Raw genomic sequence first — 16,034 nt, forward strand, 5'->3', positions numbered from 1 at the left:
CAACTCGCTGACTAATTTTGGAAATAGAATTTTGGCCTAGGTAGTCCTTTCAGTCTGATCTAACAAAGCTCTTCTTGTGTTTCTAAGAGTCTGCAGACTTTCTGGAGTCATCCAAATACAATGACATGGACATAATACCAGTCACTTTTCGTCCGTTTAAAGTATGATTGCTTTTGTGAATGCATTTATGCACATAAGTATACAAGTGATGCATGTCTCTCTCCTTCCCTGGGATTTAAAGAAATGGCGCCCATAATTAGTCCCATAAAAGCATAAAGAGTACAGGGTCATCTCTTTAATATACAGGAGCAGGTTTCAACCTGCCTTCCTTATAGTACACCACCAGCTGCCTTGCAGTTTCTGCTTACTGTCCCTCTGGGACTCTCTAACTTTTGATATTGCTTCTTTGGATTGATTTCTGCTCCCCTGAAGGGGACAGTGTTTCTGAGGCGAGATGAGACAAATGGTGGTCACGCAACACATTTTGTTTTATCCTCCTTTCTGTGCATTTTCTATAAGCTGCTATTTCCTGGGGACTACATTTCTAACCCCTAGAAACCTGAACAGTTTGTGTAGTGTGCCAAAAGAGCACCCACGTAAGTGGGGGGATGCTTGAGACTGTCCCCTGCATTTTTATCTTTCTATATCCTAGTTAGTAACATGAGGTGAGGAGCGCTGCTCTGACGGTTACCTTTCTCCACACACAGACAGGAGTAGTTTTCCAGAGGCTCTTGTGCCTTGCACTGAAAAGGAAGGGATGAAGCACTGAACTCAGAATGGGAGGGACAGACAGGACTCCGGTAGACTGTGTGTGTGCGTACACGCTCCTGTATCATCAAGTATATAAGGAAAGTTTAGTTTGTTGTGCTTGCCCTTTCGTGGGAGGAGGGGAGCTTGAGGCGTGTGCCTAGTGTAATATGCTTTTACCACAAACCAACAGGGAGAGAGGAGCTATGCCACTGAAGCTGTCAACACTGGTTTCAGTTCCCTATCATTAATCACTCAGACTATTTAGCCCTGTATATCCTGACACAATAGCATTCTGTGCACAGGGTGTCACCCCCCACCCCACTCCCATTGCATTTCCAGTGTTTATTGTCAATCAGCAAAACCCATTCCTGCCCAGTTCCACTTAGTTTCTTTGCTCACTGCAACTTTCTCACACAAACATCCACCTGCCTGATTCTCCCCATCAGAGGGAAGACAAAGTTGTATGCCTTGGTTCAACAAAGTCACTTCCATTTTGATGACTGAAGTGACAAGTGGATATGCTGCAGCTTAGGGCTGTTCTCAGCTTCCAGGGCTGTATCGTGGGCTCTGTATTGTGCTTCTTCACGACTCTGCTTCATTAGGCATTTTACGCCCCCATCTTTCTGTAGACAGTTTTCCAAGAGGTACACACAACTGGTCTGCCATGTACACTGTGAAGTAACTTCAGGGAACGTAGACAGAAGCATTGGCCAGAATTCAACGCAGCGTTAAGTGGGAGATGCATGAGTGGAATGAACTCTTCTGGTGGGGATTTAGAACAGATTTAGAGCAACAACTTAATTGAATCATGCCCACTTTTTGTGAGGAAGGCAGTCTATGAATCCATTTCCGCATGGAAAAAAATCAAAGAAGTCGCTATCCTCTCATACCCCAGGTTTCATCCATCCCAGTATCTGTTCCTTTGAGTAAAGAAAAGTGCCAGCCCAACAAAGTTCAGTAAAAACTGCTGGTTCTGTTTGTGTGGTTATTCTTCTTGTGACATTTCAGCCTGAGTAGTTGTAGTAGTAGTAATAATAAATAATAATAATTTATTATTTATACCCAGCTCATCTGGCTGGGTTTCCCCAGCCACGCTGGGCGGCTTCCAACAAAACACTAAAATACAGTAACCTATTAGACATTAAAAGCTTCCCTAAACAGGACTGCCTTCAGATGTCTTCTAAAAGTTTGGTAGTTATTTTTCTCTTTGACATCTGGTGGGAGGGCGTTCCACAGGGCGGGTGCCACTACCGAGAAGGCCCTCTGCCTGGTTCCCTGTAACCTCACTTCTTGCAATGAGGGAACCACCAGAAGGCCCTCAACACTGGATCTCAGTGTCCAGGCTGAACGATGGGGGTGGAAACGCTCCTTCAGGTATACTGGACCGAGGCCGTTTAGGCTTTAAAGGTCAGCACCAACACTTTGAATTGTGCTCGGAAACGTACTGGGAGCCAGTGTAGGTCTTTCAAGACCGGTGTTATATGGTCTCGGCGGCCGCTCCCAGTCACCAGTCTAGCTGCCGCATTCTGGATTAGTTGTAGTTTCCAGGTCACCTTCAAAGGTAGCCCCACATAGAGTGCATTGCAGTAGTCCAAGCAAGAGATAACTAGTACCACTCTGGCGATACAGTCCGCAAGCACCTGGTCTTAGCCTTTGTACCAGGTGGAGCTGGTAGACAGCTGCCCTGGACACAGAATTGACCTGCGCTTCCATGGACTGCTGTGAGTCCAAAATGACTCCCAGGCTGAGCACCTGGTCCTTCAGGGGCACAGTTACCCCATTCCGGACCAGGGAGTGCTCCACACCCGCCCCTCTCCTGTCCCCCCAAAACAGTACTTCTGTCTTGTCAGGATTCAATCTCAATCTGTTAGCCGTCATCCATCCTCCAACTGCTTCCAGAACCTTCACCGCCTTCAACTCTCTTAAGCCCGTAACGATTCAAATAATTTTTGAAGGGGAAATCCGGAATAAATGTAAACAAATATATGGACTGGTATTTTTATGATGACGTAGTCATGTGGACACTGGTAATCACTTGTGGACATGAGCAGTACTGGTTCCATCTAGAAGCACCCCTTGAATTTATTTTTAAATTATAGTTGTTTGCAGACTGTGTGCTCCCAATCCTCAGGACACATATCAACTTTGATTGTTAAAATGACCGTCACCCTTGCATTGCATCTACCTCTTCCCTTCTATTTTGTTGGGTGCAATACAGCACTACTGGTTTGGATCAGCTAATGTGAAATGTAGATCTACAGGGTGGGGTGGGAGCCAGATAAGATCTAAATAAACCAAACATTTGGAAGCAGTATAAACAAATTATTTAAATGCTGCACACATGACTTTGTCACATATCACCTGTTTCTGCCATACATATCACTTTGCCTCAGAACTGGGAAGGGAATGCTAAACCAAGAGGCCATATAACTTCATTATGCTTACAGTTCTTCTAGAAAGCGCAGGTGGTGGAAGTCCCCAGGCAGCAGCTCACTGATGTTGTTCATGCTCAAATCACTGAGAAAGAAAAACAAAGAAAAGGAAAGAAAATCAGAGTTTGGATCATTTGCAATACCCAAGTAAAACATAAACTTATAGGATCTAGTCCAGCCTGCAAAAACAAAACAAAACTATCACTCATGTAGACTCTGCTCAGATCTTCATTCATTGTTAGGCAAAACCATGTTTTCACTCTGTGCAAAGTGCTAAAGGTTTGTTCAATTGTGCATATTGTAAATGAGAGGAGAAATGTTGTCTGGATGGCAATTTCAATAGCAGGAAGTTTTGTGTGGTTGAATAGTTCAGTAAGGCTTATGTTGCATATGCCACACAATAGGTGTATTGCTTTGTTATGCCATTTTGACCTCAACTAGTACCACGTAGCAGATTCATCCCCAAAATTTGCAAATAAAGTTCCCAAATGGAATTCACATGGGCTTGAAAGCCTTTTCCTTCAATGTGGTACAACTGAGATAGATATACAGTGGTACCTCGGGTTATATATGCTTCAGGTTACAGACGCTTCAGGTTACAGATGCTTCAGGTTACAGACGCTTCAGGTTACAGACTCCGCTAACCCAGAAATAGTACCTCGGGTTAAGAACTTTGCTTTTTTGCTTCAGGATGAGAACAGAAATTGTGCTCCAGCGGCGCAAGGCCCCATGAGCTAAAGTGGTGCTTCAGGTTAAGAGCAGTTTCAGGTCAAGAACGGACCTCCGGAACGAATTAAGTACTTAACCTGAGGTACCACTGTAGTTTAAGCAAACTTAAACAGGTTGGTTTTCATCACTGAAAGAAGCCCACAGTGAGGTAACAAGTGAATCCAGGTAGGGAATGTAGCTCTTCTGTGGATTGGCTGGGGTTACTAGCATGGTTTTTCTGTTGTTTAGTTTGTCTGGGTGCTTTAAGTTCCACATCCACGTCATCTGCCAGCTTCTTGCAATTCTCTATTATTTTGCTAAATGGTTTCTTGCTACTTTCCCTGTGTTGTTCCATTATTCCCAGCAAATCTTGTATATGTGCCTTCATTTCCATTACATCTAACAGATTGCATAGCTTAGGTGACTGGCTATAGTGTCAAAGAAGATTTGATTATGATCGCAAGACAATAAAACTGATGTCAAGTGATATGCTAGACACTTGTTCTATGACAGGAAGATCTACTGTTCCAATTTTAAAAAGCTATTTCAGTAATGTTGAAACAAATAAATATACAAAGTTTATCCACACTTACCTTTCCTCCACGCTTTCCAGGAGCGGTCTGCGCTTTAAAGCTCCCTGTCTAATCACTTTTTGTTTTTGTTTCTTGCTTTGGAGCTTTCTTCATGAAAACCTGCTCTTTACCACTGAATCGGAGCAAATGACAATCCACAGAAAACCCAAATTGCTGTTTGTTGTGCTTCAGCTTTAAAGAGGGGGTTTTCATTGAGAAAGCTCTGGGGCGAAAAAAAGGAACGCTTGGACATGGAGCTTTAAAGTGCAGACCTGTGCCTGGAAAGGTAAGTATGGATAAGCCCTAAGTCTCTTCTTCTGTACTGATCACCCCACACCCCATTGGCACCAGAGGTGTGAAAGTGGAGAAAAAAACAAGTACACATCAGCTGGACTGAGTTAAACAAAACTCACTTTATGGCTCAAATCTCTGCAAGTGCTCAGACTTAGCCTTTAATGGCATTTCACAATATTTGGGAATCTTTTAAATGTCTTTCTGCTGTTTTATAGATGTTTCATTTCAGCTTTTATATGATGGCCTTAATTTCCTTATCTGCTGCTTTTATGATCTTGAATTATGTTTTTGGGCAGCTGTTTTGTTTTTTTGTCATATTTTAGCTTTATTGTAAGCCAACTTGGGGTCTTTGGCAAGAAGATGAGATATAAATACCGCAACTCAAACAAACAAGCAAGAAATCTTCCTCAGAAAATATAATTTAGCCATTGCCCATCACTATTGCTGAAAACCATTTCTTCAAGTTTCCCATACATAGATACCTACTTGTCCATGAACTGGAGTTTTAATTTACTTTAAAAAGGGGGGGGGATGGAACACAGTGCTTTTCTGCAAGCATACCTGGTTAAAAAAATATCTGATGCTGCATGCTACATGTGGAAGTGGGGGTGATGAGAAACTTAAAACAAATTCCAGATATATTGTAGTCATCATATCTAAGGATTATGGTGCAGCCAGGCATGTAGTTTTGTCTGCTATCAGACGAAAACTGTAAGATGAAAATTCACTGAGAATAATTGTATTTTAAAAGGAAACAATTTTCCAACACTGAAGAAGATGGGGATAGAATAATGGCTGAAGAAGTTTGGTCCACATTGATCTTGTCAAAAGCTTATGCCTCTTTTTACTTGTTAATCGTTTTTTAAAAATACTAACAGCAGCAGCAATAGCAGCAAAAGCAACAACAACAACAACAACAACTGATACCTCTTTAATGAGGCAACTGCTGTTGTAAACAAACAGTGGAAGAACATAAGGTGTGGAGGGCTGAACCACCACCTCATGTGAGCATCAGCAGTAAAGGTAAAGGGACCCCTGACCGTTAAGTCCAGTCATGGACGACTCTGGGGTTGCGGCGCTCATCTCGCTTTACTGGCCGAGGGAGCTGGCGTTTGTCCACAGACAGCTTCCGGGTCATGTGGCCAGCATGACTAAGCCACTTCTGGCGAACCAGAGCAGCACACGGAAATGCCGTTTACCTTCCCGTCAGAGTGGTACCTATTTATCTACTTGCACTTGACATGCTTTCAAACTGTTAGGTTGGCAGGAGCAGGGACCGAGCAACGGGAGCTCACCCTGTCGTGGGGATTCGAACCACCGACCTTCTGATCAGCAAGCCCTAGGCTCTGTGGTTTAGACAACATTTGGTGACCATACTGAACTTGGGGAGTCCCACGCCTATCAGTTTGGAAGTGAAATAGGGCCACTGAAAAAATAAGATAGTGGTTTCTTCATAGTCAGGAGGTGCCCCCCCCAGTGCTTCTGTGCCCACATCAAGCTCCTCGCCGCATCAATTTCCCCACTGCCTCCCCCTCTGTTACTGGCAGCCACCTCTGCATTGAAAAGCCAGGTAAACAGCAACAACCAACACTGCTCTGCCCCACCAGCCGCTACAGATTACTTTATAAATTAAAATATTACTTTTACAAAAACTGAAAACAGCATTCCAATACGGACTTAAGTTCAGTGACTTCCAGGACTGACTGAATTTGAGCCATGAAATGTTAATATCCCTTGAAAAAAAGAAGAAATAAAGATGGTGGGTGAAACTGGCCTTCTTGAGCCACTAATGTCTTTAGTTTAAATTCTCATCCTCATGTTTGTGCATAGACTTCAAGAGAGAGGAAAGGATAAAAATGTCTCTTTTCCTTCACCCTCTCCACCCCCCAGGGCCCCCAAACAACAGTTCAAGGCTCCTGTTCTTTGCTTATTTGTTTTGTATATTTCTTTCAGTTAAACACTGTCCAGGGTGGTTCACAATTAAATACAAAAAACTAAGGGAAGGGAAGTGAGAGAGGGTTTGTGAGGAATACACACCAGGGACACACTCAAAATGCAACATTTTGTTAAATTAGTACTTTTTAAAGTGTAAGAGTACTATTAAAATACCAACAGAGGCCACAAAATACCAACAGAGTCCAGCTCATCTAAGAGCTACATTATAGAGGTCATAGCATATAAAGTATATAGGAAACAACATAAACATTTCATAAATGATGTTATATTACATGTTAGGGGCAGATTAAACAATGGAGCATTTTCATGTATATCCCTATTTCTATTTACGCTACAAACAAACTGGTTTAATAGTTTAACTGATCTGGTTTGGGCATATGTAAAGTAAACATTTCAGCCGACTTAATAGTTGGGGAACCCTGGGAACTGCATTTTAAGAGTCAAGGCAGGGATACAAGAGAATTCTCAGTATCCTCTGTAAAATGCAACAGGAAGCCATGACAGAAAAACCTATATTGATTTTATATCAGTTCTGCCCTAAGTCACACTATGGCCTAAACACTTCTTGATAATTGGAGGACAAGATATATTATTCACACACAATTCTAAGTGGAAAACAAGTTTTTGCAGTTTTTAAAATATTGCCTCTGCGGCATCCCAGTATAAAGAATGAATGCTTTCAGTCAGCCTTACTCACTGTACTGCTACCCTGCTAAAATGTCAACATTCTGGATGAAAGCCCCAAACAGTTTTTGCAGTCCTATGTAATGTTGGGCCTTGCTAAATTTAGAGACCTTAACTCACTTTCCTTACATTTCAGAAGCTTGCAAGAGAGCTTCTTATTCCTGTTAGCCCTAGGAATTCCCAACCTGAATACACTGGAAAATTAAGACAAAGTTCCTGGAAACTGAACCACATGTGATTCAGAGTCAGGCTTCATAACTCACCTGTCCCTCAAGGGGCTCCTTAATTCAAGTGCTTTGATGTCCCTCGCCTCTCATAAACAAACCTTTTTACCTCTGCTTTTAGTTAGCATCATTATTTTTTTTATTTTTTTGCCTAAAAGGCAAAAAGAAGTTACACCCCCCTCACATTAGTTTGCAAAGTCCACTGACAGTTTTCTACCTCAGCTGTTAAATCTAAGGACACCAGGAGCCTCAGGCTTGCAAGCTTCTGAAGTCCACTTGCCACATCAGAGGCCAACGTTTTATGTATACTTCTTGCCAAGCACCACACATACAGCTAAGCACGTGAAATGTAAAATACTAAGCAACACACTAAAACCATTTTCACACAAAACACTTAAAAAGCACCTTTGAACCGCTCCCCAAGTCGAGCGAAAGCTATTAATATGACACAGAAAAAGAGAAAAAAAATTCTAGGTCAATGTACATTCTCCCCAACTTAATTATGTTACAGGCCTATTTCACACCCTCCAACATTCCTCTGATGAAAATAGGGACGTCCCATTCCATAATGATAATTATACTATTTATACCCCACACATCTTACTGGGTTGTCCCAGTATTCTGGGCAGCTTCTAACATATATGAAAACATAATAAAACATTAAACATTAAAAAAACCCCTTCCGTATACAGGATTGCCTTCAGATGGCTCAGCGACTGGATAACTCCACACCATCCAACATTTCTCCAGTGAAAATAGGAACATTCTAAGGAAAAGTGGGACATTCTGGAATCCAGTTAGAAATTGGGACAGCTCTAAATCAAGGACGTCCCTGGAAAATAGGGACATTTGGAAGGTCTGCTATTTATGCATCACATACAATAGTATCTTATTACAGCATGAGGTAAAAGAGGAGACCTCTGTCCTGTCCCCACAGCAAGGAAGCAAGGGCCAGCTTTGGACTTTCAAATTTCAGTGGTGCCCTCTGTGATGAGAAAATTCAATGCCCCCCTGCCTTCTCCCCTCATGGCTGCTTCATTTCTGCTGGGTTTCCTCTCATCTTCTCCCTACCCACCACCCTGCTCTGCCTTCTCCTCTCAACACAGGCAGTGTGCCACTAAAACACATCACATTTGGTTTGGTCCTCAATCCAATAGCTGAGAGGTGCCTGCCAAATGTTTGTTTCATTCAGCTTTCCTGCCTGGAATCTTCAGAGCCCTTTACCCTTGGAGAATTGTCTACTTCGTTCTGGTCAGCTGTGGCTTTCATCACAGTAAGTGTACAGTGTGCAGAGTTCCTGGCATAGGAAGGAATGCACCTGAGCAGGTGTGGATCATACACTTGGCTAATCCTTTAATCCCAGTGAACCTACTGCAAGATGCGTCTCATGAGCACCCTGAGACCAACTGCTGGAAACCACAGGAGGGTAGAGTGCTCTTGTGTTCAAATCCCGCTTACGGGTTTCCCACAGGCATCTGCTTGGCCAGCGTGAGAACTCAGTGCTGGATTAGATTGGGCCATTGGCCTGATCCAGCAGGCTCTTCTTAAGTTCTTACAATAGGGTCAGACCTCCAAAGAAGACAGCAATTCCTTCTGCCGTTTCCTCCACTGCTCTTCAATGTTCATATTTCACTCTCATCTTCCTTACTCTCTTACGCCAGCTGCAAAGATTCTGTTGCAAACTAAACACCTGTTGACACCTGCCTTGACTGCTTTTGCACTCCTTTCCATTGAAAAACTGCTTTGCACAGGTTATTGGTCTTTAAAAAATGCAAGTGTGTGTGTGTGTGTGTGTGTGTGTATTCTGAATACACCACAACAAAAGGATATTTTTTTAAAAAGTAAGTTCATCATGCACTATGTAATGACAGTGTACCTGTGGCTCTTTAGATGCTGGGCTACGCTTCATATAGATGGCTATTGCCTGGGCTGGCTGGGGCTGATGGGAGTTGGAGTCCAACAACATTTGGAAGGGCACAAATTATCCATCCTTGCCATAGAGCCAGTCAGAATCTAAAAAATATGTGCTATTAGGAAATCTCCAAAATGCTGACCAGAGCTGCTTGTAGACTGTCACAACACCAGCATTTTATCATTTTAACAAGCAAACATCAAAGGTTTTATGAGACACCACTGAGTACAGAATACATTTTCTGACCTAGACCGTAGGCCAATAGATTATGAGATTACCAATTTAAGGGTCACCCTCCACTGTGACTGTTCAATGTTTTACCCTGAAATCTCAACCCACGTAGCTCTCTAATAGTCCATGTCAGGCCATCTTTGGCGGATTGCACAAGATTTCAGTTTGCCTTGAGAGAAAAAGAAAAACCTTTTTTAAAAAAGAGGTTTTCTTTGGAGGTTCAAAGGCACCTCTTGCTAGCCTAACCTCTTGAAAAGGCGTAAACATATCTGGTCAAATTAAGCATTAGCTGTTTCTACGACCACAGGGACATGCTGCAAATTCAACAAAGACCTCTTAGTTGGACCTAAATGAAATGAAGTTAAAATTCCACAATCAGCCCACCAGCTGTCAGCTGACACATATAGGCTAGAGTTTTCCATAAGGTTAAATTTGGATATGACTATAGATTTCAGTGAAGCTAAATTTGCAGTAGATAACAGGGGCACTTATTGCTTATGTCACATTCCTATTTTGTGGTTGGGGTTCCATAGCATACTGGCAAATTCAGGTTGGGCAACTGAAGTGGATTTGGAGCCCTAGTGCAATAAACCTGCTTTCCCACCCACCCCAAAATTGACTTCTCCCATAAGGAAAATGCATTGAAAAGTGCTTGATGCAACAAATCAAAATGAAGGCTCAATAAATAGCCAATGTCACATAACTTCCACGCAAGCTGTGCAAACAAATCAAGCTGAATGCTTAATAAAAGAGCTGTCATTTACCAAATCAGAATCCACCACATTATAAAGAAACTTTGTTTCTTCATAAATATATTATCTTGCCATCTACCCTCACTGGTTCTAACTGTGAGCTTCTGTGAGCTACCTGTGAGCTTCAATATGCATACTATGTCCTAGATTTTAGTTATCCATTATCTCATGGACAGTGTTCATATTTTTTCATGAGAAATAATAATTCTGGCAGTGGTCAAGAGATGTTGTATTAATTCCATGTCCTGCATAAGTAAAGTTTCTTTAACATATCCAGATAGTAAAATTGTAAGACGGGTGAAGCATAGCCTGCTATCACTTCACTTTCCATTGCTTTATCTTCCTCAAATTTTAAAATTTATTTTAGGACACATCCAGAAAACATGCCATATCCCAGCCCTTGCAGCTTCATACCTCCAATAAGCTTCCCTTGCTGTTCTGCATACTTAAGGTGTTAGGTACCAATGGAACATAATGACACCATTTTGTCCATCTGACTAAGCTCAGTATGGTCTACAATCATCATTGATCTTCAAAGGATAGGTTGGATCAGCTGCTGGGTCACAGCCTAATTTAATGTGAGACACAACAGAAGCACTACTACAATACAAATATATGGGAAAGAAAGAAAGAAGTTCCTAAATGCATGTTTGGGTTAAAGGTGAGTCCTGTATCTGAAAAGGTTTAAGACTACCGGTCTACATTGACAGGCAGCAGCTGTCCAGGTTTTATCTAATACATATATATCCCCACTTTTCTCCAAGAAGCTGAAGGCAGTTAATTATTAATATTATAAGCGTTAATATTAATATTATCCAACCTTCACCAGCAGGTCCCAGGGCAGGTTACAACAATTTAAAGTTCAGTATTCAAAACAGTTGAAGCAAATCACAACCATGGGGATAAGGTAGCTCCTAAAAACACATCTCAGGTGTCAAAGGCCGGGGTAAAGGGGTGCATTTTCCACATTTGCTGAAAACTAGACAGTGAAGCTGCCAGGTGCACCTCTCTGGGAGGGAATTCCACAACTTGGGGGCTGCTTCTCCCCCTTTCTAATTCTTCCCAAGAACACTGTGAGATAGGTTAGGCTGAGAAATACTGACTGGACCAAGGTTACCCAGTAGGCTTCATGCCTGAGCAGGAATTTGAACCCAGGTACCCCAGGTCCTAGTCCAACACTCTAACCACTACACCACAACTCTCCCAGCTCTCCCTGGAAATGCTGGGGATGGAACCTATGGCCTTCTGCATGCAGAGCTGGTGCTGAACCACGACCCTTCCCCTAAGCAACTCTGGTCTCAGTACATTTACTGGTAGGATTTATATATGGTTGGATAAATATACCCAGTGGCATGAGATGCTTCCCATTGGGGGTTATGGGACTGATGCTCTTTGTGCACACCACCAGCTTTCAATATCTGAATGACCTGTTGCCAGTATTAAGTGCCCAGTCATGAAGAGGAAGTAACTTAGCTAATTCTACTCAAGATTACACATGGAGATGTCTGAAGACCATTGCCTCATAGAGCATTATGATCACCACTTAAATTTGGCAATTAAAGCCACCTTCCTAGAGGAAGTTAATTTTTTATAAGCTATTTTAGGGTTGACTTTAGATGCTCATAAAAATTCTATAAAGATGGTGTCTTTCTTGTCAAATTTTATTTCTTACTGGCAGCGTTCTTAAAAATATAAATAAACATGGGAATAGCATTCATTCTCTGATTGTGAAGCTTGTCTCATAAATTCATTGTTGCAGATCTCTATCTGTTCAAGTCGGTGGAATCTTTGGCAATGCAGCAAGCTAGATGATGCCTTACCATCTCCCTGATATCTCTAAGGGCTTGTTTACACTTCGTTTATTCTCTGCCTAGAAAGCATGGGTCCAAACAGTTTTGCATTTGCCCCACCACTTTCCCTTGGAAAACTTGCTTTTTACCACTGAATCTGAGCAAACATCAATCCATGGAAAATCCGAATGGCATTTGCTCCAGTTCAGTAGTAAAGAGTGGGTTCCACACAAACACAAACTCCGGGGAAAGCTGCAGGGCAAGTGGAAATGTGGGTGAGTTCTAAGAGTTCAAAGGTCCAGTACTGCATATGAAATGAGATTCATTTGCATTGCCAGGTATTAGGCGACTCAGCAGGAAAACCCTGTCCTTGGCCTCTGGTTTTGTTCTAGTTAATGACTATTGCTCTATCCATTCCAAAAGGGTTGATTCTCACACCAGAATTCCAAAGTGCAGAAGACAGAGCACAATGTCCTCTGCAGATGAATTAAGACCCCATATTGTCAAAGGACACAAATAGTAAAGTGAATAAAGGGATACCCTTTTCAACTCTGAAGAAATCTAAGGGAAGCCTGCTAACTATTGGTCTCAGAGCCGTCGGCAGCGCGGCAGCAGTGGGAGGCCCCATTAGCTAAAGTGGTGCTTCAGGTTAAGAACAATTTCAGGTTAAGAACAGACCTTCGGAACGAATTAAGTACGTAACCAGAGGTACCACTGTATATGGCTGGCGGGCGTGCAGCTTCCTTCCCAAGCCTCTGTGGGAGGACAGCGATCTCCGCAGAGGCTTAGGGAAAGGTCGACAACTCTGGGAAAGACAGGGGCGCCTGAGGGATCTTTGCACCATGGCGCCGGATAGGCTTAAGAGGGCCCTGATTGCTCTTAGTCCAGGATCACACCTCTGATCCAATAAATAAACTCTACAAACAAATTGAACATAAATAATGTGCAAAAGAAGAAATTCCCATTATTTCCCCTTCTCTGCCTCCCCATGCTCTGTTCTAGGTGTTCTCCCAACTGCCCTGGAGCTGATCAGAGTGGGGGAGAAGGGGGGGAGCCCTCCTGAGCTAGCGGGACTTGAGCTAGCAGGAGCCAGCGCAACTACGGTATTTAATTGAATCCAGTCTCCATCTGGTCTGAAGTGGACCTTTCTCTTTTGATAACACATCTGCAATGAAGCGATCCTAAATCCAAGCTTTGTGTTCTATGGGAAGGACATGGACTTCCACGGAAAAACAGTCTTAAGAGTGCATCCATGCCACAAACATAGCTCAGGTACTTTCAAGTGCTCAGTTTTCCCTTTTATTCTTACCATATTTTGTGGCAAACCACTGGTAGAACTATGGTTGTTTAGTAATGTGTCATGCCAAATTCAGAAATATCTAGTAAAATAAGATTTATTAAAATCAAAAGTAAGAGAGCTAAAAGTAACATGTAATCACAAACCAATTCTACTCACTCCCCCAGGACTCCTCCCATTCCTTTATATAACAAGTCTCCATTCCCTCCCTAGTACCAGGTAAATGTGTGAAAATGTAATGAACTGCCTTAAATCTGTGTAACCACATAGATGCTTCAAAGATCCCTAAGAGTCTGTGGGCATGTCAGGTCTAGGATCGGGTGCAGATTTTGGCTTCCAAAGAACCCCAGAGGTCGTTGAATAACCCACCCTGAACTCCAGTAAAGAAAAAGGGAAGTGACACCTGTGTATAATTAGATCAGAAGTTCTTTGGAAATTGATGTTGAAGTAAGGCCCCCCGGGAATATTTTGTATGAATTTGACGAACTTTTAAAAACGAATATTCAAATGTTATTAAATTGCTAGAAGACTGAGCTGTATTTACCCTGGAGCTAATGATGCATGTTAGAGATTGCCCCCAAGTTTATATATTTTTTGGAATATGATTCTTGAAAACATAAGGGAAATTACAGGTTATGGTTCCAGCTGACCCCCCTGGTGGTATTATTCTGTTACGTGTGAGTTTTATTAGAGTTATTAAATTTTTTATTAATTTTTTGATGGCAGCTAGGATGGCCATAAACTACAAAGGGAAACAAAGAAATGTACCCACTTTAATGGAATCGACTTTAAAAGTATAACTTGTGGTATACATCATTAAAATAATTAATATTATACACTTTCTCCTCCCTAAATCCAAACATTCCCTATGCTTTGAAAATCCGATCAGGAGAGCTACATGGACCAGATTTAAGGAGGTTAAAGGGTGGGACAGCAGGAGCTGGAGAACACTGCATGGATGAGGGGGGAACTAAAGGAGACATGAGGGGTTCACAGTCCACATTAAGCAGAGGTATGGATGGGTGCTTACTGCTTAGTGTTGTGTACGCATTATACATTTGAAGAACACTTAAAACACATTGCTTTGCTCAAAGAATCCTAGGAGCTGTAATTTCCCAGCGCCCTTAACAATAATTCCCATGAATCTTGGGGGGAAGTCATAGGAGCCAACTCCCAGGAACTGGAGAGTCTTCACCCCTGCCCAATAAATTATATGAGGGGGCTGTGGCCCCCCAAAGTTGGTGAGCATTGCTATTCAAATGGTGTGTGTTATGTACTGAAGTTCTCACCCTGGGCCAGCAGGGGGATACTGTAGATAGTTTTCACTCAGGTCCACATATGCAAATAGGGGATTGAAAGTGACGTTCAGTGATTGGATAGTTACAGAAAATGGTTACAGTTGCGTTGTAATGGAGCTCTATATAAGCAGGCTGGCTGAACCCTTCAGTTCAGTTCTGTTCTGGCCTGTGAATAAACAAGAGCTGTTTGAAGAATCGCTGTGCCGTCTGATATGTTCACCCACAACTTAACAGTGTGCGTACAGCATGTCATGTGATCAGGGGAGCAGCTTACCTGGGCCCGCTCAATCTTTTATCCAAGTTGGCACCCCTGGGGGAAGTTACATGTGCTTTAAATGTAAATTGTGTACGCACCCTCAGCCTGCGATGAACCTCAGGCTTAAATATCTCTGCACATCCTGAACACCAACTTCTTCCATTTTTGTAAGTTGTAACGTACCAAGGCAGACAATGGCATTTCCCTCATTGTAACAGCAAAACCAGTTTACACCTGGCTCTTGTAGATAATAGGGCAACTTTCCTCAACTATTCCGTTTCGAGGAGCTCAAGAGATTAGACTCTCCCCTGCCTCCTTGATACTTTCTGAAACTCCTGATAGGTATACAAAAGCAAATGGCCCATTCCACAAAATTCTGGCAGCGCCTTACCTCTGATCTCTTGCCAACTGCTTCGAGGTAGATTGGCAGGGAGCGGTCTGGTGAAAACAGAAGCAACCACAGCAAACACTGCCAGAGCCCACAGTACAGGGCAGGAATGGCATGTTACACAAGCAGCTACCACTGACCTCAAGTTTCATGCCTTCAGTACTCCAAGTAGGGTGTAAGGTGGCTGAAGGAAACAGCTCTCCTAGTCAAAGAAACTCATAGTTCTCAGCAGGTGATGCTGGAGCATATCAGGCTTTGCTAATTACAGATAGGTAGCCGTGTTGGTCTGCCATAGTCAAAATAAAAAAATTCCTTCCAGTAGCACCTTAAAGACCAACTAAGTTAGTTCTTGGTATGAGCTTTCGTGTGCATGCACACTTCTTCAGATACACTGAAACAGAAGTTGCCAGATCCTTCTATATAGTGAGAAGGTGGGGAGGGGTATTACTCAGAAGGGTGGTGGGAATGGGAGATTGGCAGATAGCTGAGA

General features: G+C 42.6%; 1 protein-coding gene across 1 annotated transcript in view; it reads right to left on the reverse strand.

Moving 5' to 3' along the window:
- The window catches only part of LGR6 (leucine rich repeat containing G protein-coupled receptor 6), a 142,889-nt gene that overhangs the window by 80,539 nt on the left and 46,316 nt on the right, over window positions 1-16,034 (reverse strand). The window contains exon 2 of the mRNA XM_081194693.1: window positions 3,196-3,267. Within this exon, the coding sequence (XP_081050819.1) occupies window positions 3,196-3,267 (72 nt within the window). The remainder of the gene's footprint in view (window positions 1-3,195; window positions 3,268-16,034) is intronic.

The sequence above is a fragment of the Podarcis bocagei genome, assembly GCF_964188305.1.
Source record: "Podarcis bocagei genome assembly, chromosome: 5".
Taxonomy (NCBI): domain Eukaryota; kingdom Metazoa; phylum Chordata; class Lepidosauria; order Squamata; family Lacertidae; genus Podarcis; species Podarcis bocagei.